We start from the raw sequence: 15,738 nt of genomic DNA on the forward strand, positions 1-15,738 counted from the left end.
AATGGCCATGGATGACACCTCCTGGGGTTTTGAAGAAATATGGAAAAAAATAACTTCATGGTTACCTGAACCTCTCCTGGTTGAGGCAACCGGTTGCAGGAATATTGATGTTATTTGTTTTACTATTGATTACTTGTGGTATGATACAATGTTCCCTCTGCTGTTGTAAATGGTCTATGATCAATTATGACGATTGGCAAAGGAACGAAATTAAGCACCAAGTAGAAACGGGAAATTATTTCAAAAAGTCTTTTGACGGTAATGGTAATATAAAAAATGTTGCAAAAGAATTTGCAAAAGGACATAAAAAGGGGAAATTTGAGACAAGGGGGGAGGCAAAACATTACAAAATAAAATATATATACCTTTAGAATCAGTTTTAAGTAATGTTGTTTGATGGCTTTGTAACAGTAGCAATGGAAAATTACTGAGGTGCATGATACACAGAAAAAAAAAAGAGCACGGCTAGAGAACAGGCTGAGAATTCTTTCTCATGTAAGATAAACCATTATAGCTGCCATAGTTTTAGGCCCTTATGACCTTAGTACAAAATGAGTTAAGAAAAACAGGCTAGAAGAACACAGAGATAAGGGGGATCTGGGAATGGCAGGTGTCCAGGATGGGCTGCAGTTAAACTAATTGATAAGTAGAAGGACAGGAGGATTGTTATGTCTGTGGTGTACCCCTTGGGTACAGCAGCCTTGAGGGAGACCGTGCCAAGAGCTGTGCTGAAGCTGAGGGAAACCACATCCACTCTTTGCCTCCTCACGCACAACTGCAGGCTCTCAGCTTGGCCAGGCAGCAGTTACCCTTCGGACGGCGTTTAGGTGCCCAGAGATGTCACCCAAGAGGACTCTGATGCTGGCACACGCCTCACCAAAGGCAGCTTGTACAGCCTGGGCTCCCCTGGGTTGCCCTTGGCACCTTTATCAAAGGTAACTGCAACATGTCCTTGTCCTCTCTCCCAAGAGACCTCTGCCAATCCAATAACCTTTCACAAGGGGGATCCCAAAGGAAAGCCGATCTTCCCCTGTAACTGCACTGCCACTGTCCTGCCTGTTACACCGCGTCCTTCATTCCTCTCATCTTTCGTAGATTTTCCTTTCAAATAACCCTTTCAAATAACTTCTATCAGATGCCCTTTGTAATCTTCCTGCACTCGGAAACCTCCCCAGTTCCCTGGAAGACAATCTGGAAGACTTGACAAAAACTACACAGTGAGACATGGCTCATCAGGGTTTAATGAGCCCCACGGTGTATTTGGGCTGAGTCCGTGAACCTCAGGGGCTGAGAGGAGACTGAGGAAACCTCTCAAGAAGTCCAACTCAGAAATAAAGCCCCAAGTGCCTTCAGCATTAATGGGCCCCACTGAGGGCTGCTGCTGACAAAGTCTCCCCAGGGACTCGTTAAAGCAAGTAACTGGAGGCTGTGATTACAGGGAGACAAAGGCAAAGTGCAGGTGTCTGATGGTGAGAAAACCCTTGGTTTGTTTGATGATGCAGAAAGGCCAAGCCCTGACCACAGCCCTTGGAGAAGCAGAGCCTGAAATCCTGAGGATGAAAGTTCTCCTTATATGCCTTGACGAAAGAGGCAACTGCCATAGCCCAGGGCACAGAGGCCTTTTGTTCTTTTGGGCCTTTCAGCCATGCCACAACCCTCAGCCATCTCTGCTGCAGGCTGTCCTACACTGGCCCATGCCTGCACCTCTTTCCCTTCAGGCTGTTGACCCCCATCTTGCTTTCCCATCTAGCTCTCACCTGGCATTTCTGTACCTTCAGTCCCATCTCTGCACCCATGGCTGTCTGTTCCTTGAAACACAAAGCCATGGGCTGAGCCAGACTCCCTCTGGGTGACCTCTTGCACCACAAGTCCACCTTTTGAGAGACATTTCTCTTTCCTAACTTTGAGTCTGAACCTTCCAAGCTGCACTTTGTAGAGGTTTCCTTCTCTTCCTGCTAGCAAGAAAACCTCCATCATCTCTGCAGCCACATTTCAAGTAGTTGTAGGCTGCTACTATAGTGGCAATTCAGGAGGTGGAGTGATTATCCCTCAGCAAGCTGATCTAAAGGGGACTTACAGAAGAACGGGTGATGCCATCAGTCTAGGGAACTAAGCACCATGGGAGAGCAGTGGGAAAAGCCAATGGCCTGGGTTGAGAACTTCTTGGCAAGAATGTGGTGTCCTTGGGTGCAAGGTACCCCATGCTCTGGGGACAGGGCACCTCACCTGGGACAGCTTCCTGCCTGTAGCACCCTCTCTGCTGCACAAACCCCGCTCTCTGCCCGCACTCACAAGTGTCTCACAGAAGCTTTGCACCTCCCCTGCAGCAGCGACACCTCACTGCAGGAGGTTCCTGCATTCCCCAGGCTCAGGGATGGATGCTGCATTCCAGGCAAGTTTAGGTAGTGCAGGAGAGGGAGACAGGAAGGTGGGCTCATGGGGCATGATGAGCAGCGTTCAGGCACCCCCAGAAGTGGGCATTCCCCATGTGCCACGCTGAGGCATGTTCCCATGAGCAAAAGTTCTCAGATAGCCTCTGGTCTGTCCAGGGCCTGCAGCCACACTCCAGGAACACCTACTCCTCCTCCACCTACAGACACCAACTGCTTTCCATTGCTGGGCTCCGTCATGCTTGTAAGGATTTGTTAAAGCCCTGAACCATCACCTTGCTTCTTGCTGACTTCCCTCCACCCTCTCTCACCTCCCTACACACTGCTCATTGCCACCAGTAACTAACTGAAGAGTTAAGAAGCTCTCAAGGCTTTCTTCAGGGGGTGACCATGTTTCTCCATTCACCATTGATGGATCCATTGAGTGCCAGGTGTGAGGTTCCTGCAGAGGCAGAGATGCCCCTGGGCAGAGCCCTGCTGCCAGGAGGGGTGTGCAGGGCAGAGCTGAGCACACAGCCCATGGCATGGGCTCTGGGAGCACTGAGAGGGAGCAGAGCTGGGCACAGAGCAGCAGCTCCTGGCAGGGACAGCTCCAGGCAGCAGGGATATGGATGGGCAGGGAGTGGGGGGAAAGTGCAGCCCAGCCCTGGGGAGGGTGCGTTCAGGCAGCTCTCTTGGGGTCTGCCACTGGAGGTGGCTGCTGGCCATGCTCTGCTGGGCACAGTCCTTTGCTTCTCCCCATGAGAGCTCCGTGATCTGCCCTTTGAAACCATGCTGCCCTGCTTTCAGCACAGGACAGGTGTTTGTGGGTGTTCTTAAGATCAGTTTGTGTGTGAAGGCAGCATACACAAGTGGTGTAAGCACAGGGCAAATGGGAAAGGACTGATGGACACTGCAGCCCTCCTTGCTCTGCACTAAGCTACAAGGAGCTGAGAACTTCTCTTTGTGTCAATATTGTTCTGATTTTTTGTCATACAAAGAATGTTTTATAGCACACCCCCCCCAAAAAAAAAATCAAAAAACACCTCAGCAGTGTTATGCCAGTAAATAAATAACACAGTCCAAATGACTCTAAGGCCATGCTGAGCCTCTCTTGTGCAGCCCAGACTCACTTGAGTCATGAGTACAAGTAGTGAACCTTACAATGAAGTTGGATTTCATCTGTCATCCCTTGTGAACATCAGAGTTGGACAAAGCACTGCTTCAGAACAAAGCTGGCTCCCATCCAACCTGGCCTTGAACACTGCCAGGGATGGGGCAGACACAGCTTCTCTGGGCACCCTGTGCCAGTGTCCCACCATTCTCAAAAGGAACAACTTCATCTGAATGTCTAAGCTAAATCTCCCTTTTTTCAGCTTAAAGCCATTCCCCCTTGTTCTGTCACTGCAGGCCCTTGCAAAAACCCCTCTCCACATTTCTTGTAGGCCCTGCTTAGATATGGAGAGATTGCCAAGATGTCTCCCTGGAACCTTCTCTTCTCCAGGCTGAGCAGCCACATCTCTCAGCCTATTTCCATTGGAGACGTGTTCCAGCCCTTAGAGCATCTTTGTGACCCTTCATAAGCCCATCATTGTCGGATCAGAAGTGAACAGGGGTTGGAAGGGACCCCAGGATGTCTCAAGTCAAACCCACCAGGAACAGGGTCAGAGCAAGTGGTTCAAGGCTTGATTCAGGCTGAGCTGGAAATTCCCAAGGCCAGAGACTGCACAGCCTCTCTGGGTGACCTGATGCAGCCCTTGCCTGAGCCGATGGGAACAAGGTTTCCTTCTGTCCTGCCTGAACCTCTCCTCTGTCACTATCCCTCACTGCCTTTTGTCCTCCCACCAGGCACCATGGTGAGGAGCCTGGCTCTGTATTCTCCATGTCCTCCTTGCCGGTACAGGCAGCCAGTCCCCAACAGCCTTCCCTTCGCAAGATCTCAGGTCCCCATCAGCTTTCCCTTCTCCAGGATGGACAAGCCCAGCTCCCCCAAACTCTCCCCACAGGCACCGTGCTCCAGTATCTCCTGACCTGAGGGCTCATTACTAAACCCACTCCTGCTTGCCAATAGCGTTCCTGAGTTGGGAATGTGAAACCTGGATGGAGGATTCCAGAGCATCCCTTCCCTTGTTCTCCTGCCGTGCTCCTGCTCATACAGCCCACGATGCTGCTGTCCTCCCTTGCTGCCTCCTGTCCAGCTCCTGCCCACCCAGACCTTTCCCATGGGCTGTCCTCAGCCAGGCAGCCCCAGCCTGTGCCATTGCAGGGGAGCTCCCTGCAGGGACCCCTGTGTCCCCTGCTACCCCGCCCAGGACACCCTGAGAGCTCTGAAACCCCCCCCCCCCCCCCCCCCCATGCCTTCCCATCTCCCCACACCAGCACAACAGCCCCGGCCCTTGGGCTCCCCAAGAGCTCTTCCTGCTCCATCAGCAAGGGAAAGCAATGCAAGGCTAGGGAAGGCAAGGCAAGGCAAGGCAAGAAATGGCAAGGCAAGACAAGGCAAGGCAACTCATGGCAAGGCAAGGCGACTCAAGGTAAGGCAAGGCAAGGCAAGGCAAGGCCATGACAGGCCAGGCCAGGCCAGGCAAGGCAAGGAAATGCAAGGAAAGGCAAGGCAATGCAAGGCCAGGCAAGGCATGTCCAGGCCAGGCTAGGCCAGGAAAGGCCAGGCAAGTCAAGGCAAGTCAAGGGAAGGACAGGCCAGGCCATGCCAGGCAAGGCAAGGCAAGGCTAGGCTAGGCAAGGCAAGGCATGGCAAGGGAAGGGAAGACACGGCAAGACAAATCAAGGCAAGGAAAGGCAAGGTGTGGCAAAGGAAGGAATGGCATGGCAAGGTGATGCGAGGCAATGGAAGGCAAGGCAAGGCAAAACATGGCAAGGGAAGGAAAGTCATGGCGAGGTGAGGAGAGGCGAGGCTACACAAGGCGAGGCAATGCAAGGCAAGGCATGGCAAGGCAAGGGAAAGAAATTCATGGTGAGTCGAGGTGAGGCGAGGCAAGGCAGGGCAACAGAAATAAAGACAGAGTGAGGTGAAGCGAGGCAATGCAAGGCAATGCATGGCAAGGCAAGGGAAGGAAATTCATGGTGAGGCGAGGTGAGGCAAGACAAGGCAGGGCAACAGAAATAAAGACAGAGTGAGGCGAGGCAAGGTGAGGCAAGGCAAGGCAAGGCAAGGCAAGGAAAGGCAAGGAAAGGAAAGGCGAGGCAAGGCAAGGGAAGGCATGGTGAGGCGAGGGGAGGCAAGGCAAGGCAAGGCGAGGTGAGGCAAGGCAATACAAGGCAAGGCAAGGTAAGGCAAGGCAAGGCCATTAAAGGCCAGGAAAGGCAAGGAGAGGCAAGGGAAGGGAAGGGAAGGAAAGAAAAGGCAAAGCAAGACCCAAACCTGACTCTGCTTAACTTTTGAGATCAGACAAAACGGTGGTGGGTAAAACACACTCTGTGTGTGTGCCAACATGTGTTGCCTGGCCTGGACTGGCCTAGCCTGGCCTTGCCTGGTCTTGCCTTGCATTGACCTAACCTGCCTAGCCTTTCCTGGCATGGCTTGGCTTGGCCTTTCTTTGCCTTGCATTGAATTGCCTTTCCGTACCTTCCATTGCCTTGACTGTCCTGGCCTAGCCTGACCTTGCCCTGCTTGATGTGGTCTGTCCTGGCCTTGCAGGGCTTTTCTTGCCTTGCCTTGCCCTTCCTGGGCTGGCCTGGCCTTGACTTGCCTTGCTTTGCCTTGCCTTGCCTTGCCTTACCTTGCCTTACCTTGCCTTACCATGCCTGGCCTTGCCTGGCATTGCCTTGCCTTGCACTGCCTTACCTTGCCTTGCCTTGCCTTGCCTTCCCTTCCCTTGCCTTGCCTTCCATTGCCATGCCTAGCCTTACCTTTTCTTTCCTTCCCTTGCCTTGCCTCGTCTCACCTTACCTCTTCTCGCCTTTCCTGACCTTTAATGGCCTTGCCTTGCCTTGCCTTGCATTGCCTTGCCTCCCCTTGCCTCATCATGTCTTCCCTTCCCTTCCCTTCCCTTTCATTGCCTTGCCTTCCCTTTTTTTCCCTTTCCTTGCCTTTCCTTGCCCTTTCCTTGCCTTTCCTTGCCTTTCCTTGCCTCGCCTTGCCTTGCCTCGCCTCGCCTCGCCTCCCCTCGCCTTCCCTCGCCTTCCCTCGCCTTGCCTCGCCTTGCCTCGCCTTGCCTCACCTTGCCTTCCCTTGCCTTCCCTTGCCTTCCCTCACTATGTCTTTATTTGTTACCCTACCTTTGCCTCGCCTCACCTCAACTCACCATGAATTTCTTTCCCTTGCCTTGCCATGCCTTGCCTTCCACTCCCTCGCATTGCCTCGCCATGCTATTCCTTCCTTTGCCATGCCTTGCCTTTCCTTGCCTTGACTTGTCTTGCCATGTCTTCCCTTCCCTTGCCATGCCTTTCCTTGCCTTGCCTAGCCTTGCCTTGCCTTGCCTTGCCTGGCCTTGCCTTGCCTTGCCTGGCATGGCCTGGCCTATCCTTCTCTTGCCTTGCCTTGACTTGCCTGGCCTTTCCTGGCCTAGCCTGGCCTGGACATGCCTTGCCTTGCCTGGCCTTGCATTGCCTTGCCTTTCCTTGCATTTCCTTTCCTTGCCTGGCCTGGCCTGTCATGGCCTTGCCTGGCCTTGCCTTGCCTTCCCTTGCCTTACCTTACCTTGAGTTGCCTTGCCTTGCCTTGAGTTGCCTTGCCATATCTTGTCTTGCCATTTCTTGCCTTGCCTTGCCTTGCCTTCCCTAGCCTTGCATTGCCTTCCCTTGCTTTGCCTTCCTTGGTCTTGCATTGCCTTGCCTTGCCTGGCTTTGCTTGAGCCAGATCTCTTGCTGTGTCATGTGCACTTGCCAGTTACTGAGGAAAGTATCCATGGGCTGGGAAAGGAAACAGCACAGGAGGGAAGTTTTAGTTAATTGTTGCTCTTCCTGGTAAATCCTGTAGGGCTCTAGCATCTTGTTCCATATTTTCCGTGGTCACTGGAATGGGTTTCATTATTAAAAAAAGTATTTCATATTCTACTTCCCTGTGTTCCAGGAGAAACAGCAGCAAGGGCCTCCCCTTGTGCCACAGCTTGTGACACTGAGCAAGACGTGACAAGAAAAACAGATGGGCTGGTACCTGTGGAGAAGCCTGTGGCCTGTAGAGCTTCATCAGGGACAAGGACAGGTTTCTGTGTAAGCACTGACTCAGTTCAGCCCAGCTGTGCTGTAGTGAAGAGCAGCACCCCTCGCTGCCCTGTGCGGAGTCGGGGCTGGGGTTCGTGCTCCCCACCCCTTCTCTCCTGCCTCCTTTGTCTGCAGTGAAACAGAAACTGTGTTCTCTGAAGAAATTCTTTCCTGTGAGGGTGGTGAGACACTGGAATGGGTTTCCCAGAGAAATCCCGCGTGCTTGTTGTGAAACTGTTTAGGATTGCTGAAAGAATCACTTCGACACATACCAGCAGAAGTGATTTTAATGTGAATTTCTAAAAGCAGGATTCTTCAGGATTTGGTGGCGAGGCCCCACTCCACCATCTACAAAAAGAGATTGTGTCAGACTCGGCAAGGATTTATCCAGGACTGGATTCAAGTGATTTATACAGCATTGAACTGAAATCATGTGTATAGAAACTGCAAACAGAAAGGAATAAGGGAGACCCTCTTGTTGAGTCACGAGGTTCAGACTGGATCTCTTTGCTTTCTAAGTTCCCTCTCCGAGAGCAGTCTGAGTGCAGCTGGATTCCATCTTAGTCTCAGGCCTGCTATTCATCTAAAGAATCACAAATGCCAGCTAGCAGCAGTTTGCATTTGTAAACTCAATCACAGGATTTCTAACAGCACTTGATCACTGAAGCTAATATACACGCGCTTGCAATTAAATATCCAACCTAACACAACACACTGAGATGGAGCTAGATGGCTGTGCACAGATCGAGATGCATTCCACCCCGTAACTAAAGTCAGTCCATCTTTCTCAGAGTGCTGTGCTCACCTCTTGCTGCTGTGCCAACAGAGTAGTACTGAATTCCAGGTACAAATTGAGGGTGATGTTTGGTTGCTTTACTCAGTTGTTAAGAATTTCCTAAATGGGTTTAAGTACAATTATATACATGGACAGGTTTCTGCATCAACATAATTTGTCCAGCTGATTTCTATGCTCTAATGTATAGCAGAATGTTTAACAACAAACAGAATAGGATATAAATTAGTGAAATTAAGGTAGGATGTAAAATTCAACTTTAAAGCCCCATTTGCTGTTGGTGAACATCCAACCAGGGTATCCCACCAGAGATGTTCTCATGCTCAGTGTGTGGACTTCCCAGGGATAGGTTAATGGTTGGACTCCATGTTCTCAAAGGGCCATTTTTAAATTAACTGATTGATTGTAAGAAATGAAGATTTTTATCCTTAAATCTTTGTATCATCAGAGAAATGGCACTGCAGGAAGGCAGTGTGCCTCCCAGCTGAGGGAGGGAAGATCAGTGCTTGCTTCAGGCTGTTTCCCATGGTGTTTCCCTGGAGCCCCAGGGAGCCCTGGAAGGAGCCGGGGGGGGCAGAGGCAGAGCCACCTTGGGCTGGGCCTCTGCTGCTGAGCTGGGACCGAGGGGAGACCTGCGAGACACAGGGAGCTTAAAGGCACTTGGCAGTGGAGGATGCTGAGGAGGAGGAGGAGGAACCTTCTGAAGGAGAAACCTTCCCAGCCCTGTTTGTGGTAAGGCACTGGGTGCAGGGCAATGCAGCTGCAGTTTCTCTCTCTGTAGATAAGGAGGAGGATGTGCTGCAGAGCAGGGCTTCCCCTGCACCATGCAGGGACAGGACAAGGCAGGTCTCTTGTGCCAGGGCTAGCTGCAGGGTGTGAATGTGGGTGTGCAGCCAGGGGTGCCCAGCGCTGCCCTTGCAGCAGGGTCCCTGCAGCCCAAAGGCTGTGTGCAGGGGCAGGGACTCTGCTGCCTGCCAGGGTCAGCACTCGGCCTGCCCGGGAGCTCCCCATGGAGCTTGGGGGGAGCTGAGGGGAAAGGAGAAACCCCTTAGAGGGAAGGGAAGTGCTGGGTGTGTGACGCTGCTCCAATCTGCCGTCACTCTGAGCACTTCTTCAGAAGGTCCTTCTGAAAGACACTGAGGCATCATTTACCTGATAGGGAAGGATGCTGAGCTTTGATGTTTTTCCCTCTTGGTGGGCAGGTTGGGCAGTGGGAGCTGGGAATTTTCTTCTCTGCTTTGGGGGAGGCACCGAGAGTCTTGTGAGGGCTTGTGTGAGCTGCTCCTGAGCCCCTGCACAGGCAGGGGTGTGCAGGGCAGAGCTGAGCACACAGCCCATGGCATGGGCTCTGGGAGCACTGAGAGGGAGCAGAGGCGGACACAGGGAAGCAGCACCTGGCAGGGACAGCCCCAGGCAGCAGAGACATGGGCAGGGAGTGGGGGGAAAGTGCAGCCCAGCCCTGGGGAGGGTGCGTTCAGGCAGCTCTCTTGGGGTCTGGCACTGGAGGTGGCTGCTGGCTGTGCCCTGCTGCATACAGCCCTTTGCTTCTCAGCGTGAGAGCTCTGTGGACTGTCCTTTGAAACTGTTCTCCCCTGCTCTCAGCACAGGACAGATGTTTGTGGGAGTTCTTAAGATCAATTTGTGTGTGAAAGCACCTTACAGGCAGTGCAAGTTTGAGCAGAGGGCAACTGGGAGAGGACTGATGGACACTGCAGCTCTCTTGGTTCTGCAAAGAACTGAGACTTTTTGCCTGATGCAATGCTCTTCTGATTGTACCTAGGAAGAAGCCTCAGCAGTATAATGCCATCACTGGAGATGACACTGAGCCTCTCCTGTCCACCTATAATGTGCTCAGTCATGTGTAAACTGAACTTCTGTATCTGACATCCCTCCTGTCCTAACCTGTCACCGCCTTTTTCTCCTCTGACGGTGCCCCATACCCAGAGGCAGCAGATGTCCAACGGCAGCTCCATCACCCAGTTCCTCCTCCTGCCATTCGCACACACGCGGGACCTGCAGCTCTGCCACTTCTGGCTCTTCCTGGGCATCTCCCTGGCTGCGCTCCTGGGCAATGGCCTCATCATCACCAGCACAGCCTGTGACCAGCGCCTCCACACCCCCATGTACTTCTTCCTCCTCAACCTCTCTCTGCTGGACCTGGGCTGCATCTCCACCACTGTCCCCAAATCCATGGCCAATTCCCTCTGGGACACCAGGGCCATCTCCTACACAGGCTGTGCTGCACAGCTCTTTTTCGTTGCCTTTTTCATCTCAGCAGAGTATTTTCTCCTCACTGCCATGTCCTACGACCGCTACGTGGCCATCTGCAAGCCCCTGCACTATGGGACCCTCCTGGGTAGCAGAGCTTGTGTCTACCTGGCAGCAACTGCCTGGGGCACTGGGTTTCTCAGTGCTCTGCTGCACACGGCCAATACATTTTCACTGCCCCTGTGCCGAGGCAATGCTGTGGAGCAGTTCTTCTGTGAAATCCCCCAGATCCTCAAGCTCTCCTGCTCACACTCCTACCTCAGGGAAGTTGGGCTTCTTGTGGTTGGCGTCCTGATTACAGTTGGCTGTTTTGTTTTCATTGTGGGGTCCTACGTGCAGATCTTCAGGGCTGTGCTGAGGATGCCCTCTGAGCAGGGACGCCACAAAGCCTTTTCCACGTGCCTCCCTCACCTGGCTGTTCTCTCCCTCTTTGTCAACACTGCTGTCTTTGCCTACTTGAAGCCCCCCTCCGTCTCCTCCCCATCCCTGGATCTGGTGGTGTCAGTGCTGTACTCGGTGGTGCCTCCAGCAGTGAACCCCCTCATCTACAGCCTGAGGAACCAGGAGCTCAAGGATGCTGTGAGGAAGCTGGTGACCAGATGTGTTTCAGCAGATATACGCTGCTTGTTTTACCCTGGAAAGGGTTTCCAGTGTAGGTCATGACAGGCCATGTCTGTCTTTCCTGCTTTACATTTGTTTTCCTATTTCAATCTGTGATGATGTTGTCTTCATAGAAATGTCAGTTTTCATCTCCTAATTAAGTTGCCACTCGTGTTGTGTGACCCATAGGCTTTGTGTCACTCTGGTCTCTGATTGTATTTAAGGGAAATAAATGATCCTGCAGCAACTTCTTCTCTGTGATATGTCCTCACATGTCAGGAATGAAGGGGAATGAAAGCAGCTTTCTGTCTGCTCCAGCTCTGGGATGGCTGCTCTGTGCCTGCAGCAGGAAGAGCTCTGGGGGAGCCCAAGGGCCTGGAGCTGTTGTGCTGGTGTGGGGAGATGGGATGGCATGGGGGGGGGGGTGCAGAGCTCTCAGGGTGTCCTGGGCAGGGGAGCAGGGAACACAGGGGTCCCTGCAGGTTGCTCCCCAGCAATGGCACAGGCTGGGGCTGCCTGGCTGAGAACAGCCCATGGGAAATGTCTGGGTGGGCAGGAGGTGGACAGGAGGCAGCAAGGGAGGACAGCAGCATCGTGGGCCGTATGAGCAGGAGCACGGCAGGAGAACAAGGGAAGGGATGATCTGGAATCCTCCATCCAGGTTTCACATCCCCACTTCAGGAACATTATTGGCAAGCAGGAGTGGGTTCAGCAACGGGCCCTCAGGACAGGCAGGGATAGGAACACGGTGCCTGTGGGGAGAGGCTGGGGAAGCTGGGCTTGTCCATCCTGGAGAAGGGAAGGCTGATGGGGACCTGAGATCTTGGGAAGGGAAGGCTGTTGGGGACTGGCTGCCTGTAGCGGCAAGGAGGACATGGAGAATACAGATCCAGGCTCCTTATCGTGGTGTCTGGTGGGAGGACAAAAGGCAGTGGGGGATAGTGACAGAGGAGAGGTTCAGCCAGGACAGAAGGAAACCTTGTTCCCATCGGCTCAGGCAAGTGCTGCATCAGGTTCCCCCACTCCCTGCCCATGTCTCTGCTGCCTGGAGCTGTCCCTGCCAGGAGCTGCTGCTCTGTGCCCAGCTCTGCTCCCTCTCAGTGCCCCCAGAGCCCATGCCAGGGGCTGTGTGCTGAGCTCTGCCCTGCACACCCCTCCCGGCAGCAGGGCTCTGCCCAGGGGCATCTCTGCCTCTGCAGGAACCTCACCCCTGGCACTCAATGGATCCATCAATGGTGAATGGAGAAACATGGTCAGCCCCTGAGGAAAGCCTTGAGAGCTTCTTAGCTCTTCAGTTAGTTACTGGTGGCAATGAGCAGTGTGTAGGGAGGTGAGAGAGGGTGGAGGAAAGTCAGCAAGAAGCAAGGCGATGGTTCTGGGCTTTAACAAATCCTTACAAGCAGGACGGAGCCCAGCAATGGAGAGCAGTTGGTGTCTGTAGGTGGAGGAGGAGTAGGTGTTCCTGGAGTGTGGCTGCAGGCTCTGGACAGACAAGAGGCTGAGAACTTTCCCTCATGGGAACATGCCTCAGTGTGGCACATGGGGAACCCACTGCTGGGGGTGCCTGAACGCTGCTCATCATGCCCCATGAGCCCACCTTCCTGTCTCCCTCTCCTGCACTACCCAAACTTGCCTGGAATGCAGCATCCATCCCTGAGCCTGGGGAATGCAGGAACCTCCTGCAGTGAGGAGTCGCTGCTGCAGGGGAAGTGCAAAGCTTCTGTGAGACACTTGTGAGTGCAGGCAGAGAGCGGGGTGTGTGCAGCAGAGAGGGTGCTACAGGCAGGAAGCTGTCCCAGATGAGGTGCCCTGTCCCCAGAGCATGGGGTACCTTGCACCCAAGGACACCACCTTTCCTTTTGGCTCTTGCCAAGAAGTTCTCAATCCAGACCATTGTGTTTTCCCACTGCTCTCCCATGGTGCTTAGTTCTCTAGACTGATGGCATCACCCATTCCTCTAGAATCCTCCTTTAGATCAGCTCTTTGAGGGATGTTCAATGCATCTCTTGAATTGACACTATAGTAGCAGCCGACAACTACTTGAAATGTGGCTGCAGAGATGATGGAGGTTTTCTTGCTAGCAGGAAGAGAAGAAAACCTCTACAAAGTTGTCCTGGGTTCAGCAGTAGCAGTCATTTTTTCTCCTTCTTGGTAGCTACTGTAGTGCAGTGTTTTGACTTTCAGCTCAGGAACAGAGCTGATAACAAGGATGTTTTGGTTTGGCCAAGGACTTTGTGAGCCTCATGCTCTGCCAGGGAGGAGGGGAAGCTGGGAGGAAGCAGAGACAGGACACCTGACCCAAACTGACCAAAGAGGTATTCCATACCACAGCACGTCATGCCCAGGATGTAACTGGGAGTTAGCCGGAAGGGCTGGGAGACTGCAGGGTTGGAGGAGGTATCGGTCGAAGCTTGGTCGGGCTAGGGGGGGCGAGTTATTGGTCGGCTGGTGGTGAGGTGTTGTATTCTCTTCCTTGTTATTTCCTTTATCATTATTATCATTGGTGGTAGCAGTAGTGATTTGTGTTATACCTTAGTTACTAAACTGTTCTTAGCTCAACCCGTGGGAGTTGCATTCTTTTGATTCTCCTCTCTGTACCTCTGGGAGTAGGGGGAGGGAAAGAAGGGGGGGAGTGAGTGAACGAGTTACCTGACTGGGTTTAAACCACGACAGTCCCTCACCTCCAATAAAATTACTCACTCTTACCTGTGAGTTCTTTCGGCCTGGGAACAGCACTGATAGCACTGACGTTTTTAGTTACTGCTCACATGTTTAGACTGACCAAGGACTTTGTGAGCCTCATGCTCTGCCAGGGAGGAGGGGAAGCCGGGAGGAAGCAGAGACAGGACACCTGACCCAAACTGACCAAAGAGGTATTCCATACCACAGCACGTCATGCCCAGGATGTAACTGAGAGTTACCTGGAAGGGCTGGGGTTGAGGGGTTGGACGAGGTATTGGTTGGTGCATGGTTGGACTGGGGGGGTGGAGGAGTTATCAGTCAGTGGGTGATGAGGTTTTGTATTCTCTTCCCTTGTTATTTGCTTTATTATTATTGGTGGTGTTTTGTGTTATACATTAGTTACTAAAACATTCTTATCTCAACCAGTGGGAGTTCCATTCTTCTGATTTTCTTCCCCATCCCTCTGAGAGCAGGGGGAGGGCAAGGGGGGGGTGTGCGGTGTGTGTGTGTGTGAGAGAGAGACTGTGTGCCTGGGTTTAAACCCAGTTTTCAATGTCAATCTGTTTTTCTGCTGGAAGGCACCAGACTGACAGTCCAGGAGATGCACTGCAGGAGCGTAGAAAAGGATTTCTGAGTGGTTTTGAATGTCTTTCTTCCCCATGGGGTACTGGGCTAAAACCAAGGCTTGAGACGTGGGAAGATCAATATAACAGAGGGAGAAATAACTCTCAATCAATTTTGGAAACAAGAAAAATATGTAATTCAAAGATTATTGAAAAGAACTACATGAAGGCAAAAAAAGCCACTAAGAATACCTGGGTGTGCTTGTGCAGGGTGAATAATGCAGCTTGAAGTCCCAGATACAGTCAGCTGGTTATTGCACTTGCTCCATCAGCTTCATCAGGGGACCCAGGCCAGCAGCACCTTGGCTGTTCAGGGGTGAGGAAGACCCCAAATCCTCTCTCCCACCAGCACTAAGGCTCTTTGTACCCCTGCTTAAATTCACAGCAGAGCAGAGGCTCAGATATGACTTGTCCCCATTTAGCATAAGGGCTTTGTTGACCAACAGACTGTCAGAGATTTATTTCACAGAATCCCAGCCTGGTTTGTGTTGGAAGGGTCTTTAAAGCTCGTCCAGATCCAAACCCCCTCCAACGGGCAGGGACACCTTCCGCTAGAGCAGCTTGCTCCAAGCCCTGTGTCCAACCTGGCCTTGAACACTGTCAGGGATGGGGCAGCCACAGCTTCTCTGGGCACCCTGTGCCAGCACCTCAGCACCCTCCCAGGGAACAGCTTCTGCCTAAGAGCTCATCTCAGTCTCCCTTCTGGCAGGTTCAAGCCATTCTCCTTGGCCTGTCCCTACAGGCCCTTGTCCAAAGCTCCTCCCCAGGTTCTTGTAGCCCCTTTAGGTACTGGAAGCTTCTCTGAGGTCTCCACACAGCTTCTCTTCTCCAGGATGAAAAGACCCAATATTATCAGCCTGGCTCCGTACGGGAGGTGCTCCAGCCCCAGACCATCCTCGTTGCCTCCCCTGTACTTGCTTCAGCAGCTCCGTGACCTCCTTGTGTTGCAGACGCCAGAGCTGTATCAAATCCTCTTGACCTTCCCACAGTTCATCATTGAGAAAATGCTTATCAAGCAGGCAATGGAGACAGTGGTCAGTGCCTTATGTGAAGTCTGAGCCTCCTTTTTGTGGGCTCTACCTTCATTTAGCACAATAAAGACACAAAAAACCAAGGTGGTGTCTCAGGGCTGCTATTGAGGAGCTGATACTTATTTGGATGAAATATTGAATTCTCAGGCCACACTTAAAACCACCTGAGGCTCTTTGAAGAGAACCATTTGTTGTGCAGGTTCTCCATA

At 52.5% G+C, this 15,738-nt stretch overlaps 1 protein-coding gene across 1 annotated transcript; it reads left to right on the forward strand.

Annotated features, from left to right (window-relative positions):
- Positions 1 to 10,263: 10,263 nt before the first annotated feature.
- LOC133282344 (olfactory receptor 14C36-like) lies at positions 10,264 to 11,340 on the forward strand. The gene has a single exon (XM_061478367.1). It carries the CDS (start codon positions 10,279 to 10,281, stop codon positions 11,254 to 11,256), a length of 978 nt encoding a protein of 325 aa, XP_061334351.1. The 5' UTR covers positions 10,264 to 10,278; the 3' UTR covers positions 11,257 to 11,340.
- The last annotated feature ends 4,398 nt before the right edge of the window (positions 11,341 to 15,738 follow it).

Source organism: Pezoporus flaviventris, unplaced genomic scaffold (genome assembly GCF_033815535.1).
Source record: "Pezoporus flaviventris isolate CSIRO_AGI_PZ_B2104156 unplaced genomic scaffold, CSIRO_AGI_Pfla_v1 ptg000116l, whole genome shotgun sequence".
Lineage (NCBI taxonomy): Eukaryota > Metazoa > Chordata > Aves > Psittaciformes > Psittacidae > Pezoporus > Pezoporus flaviventris.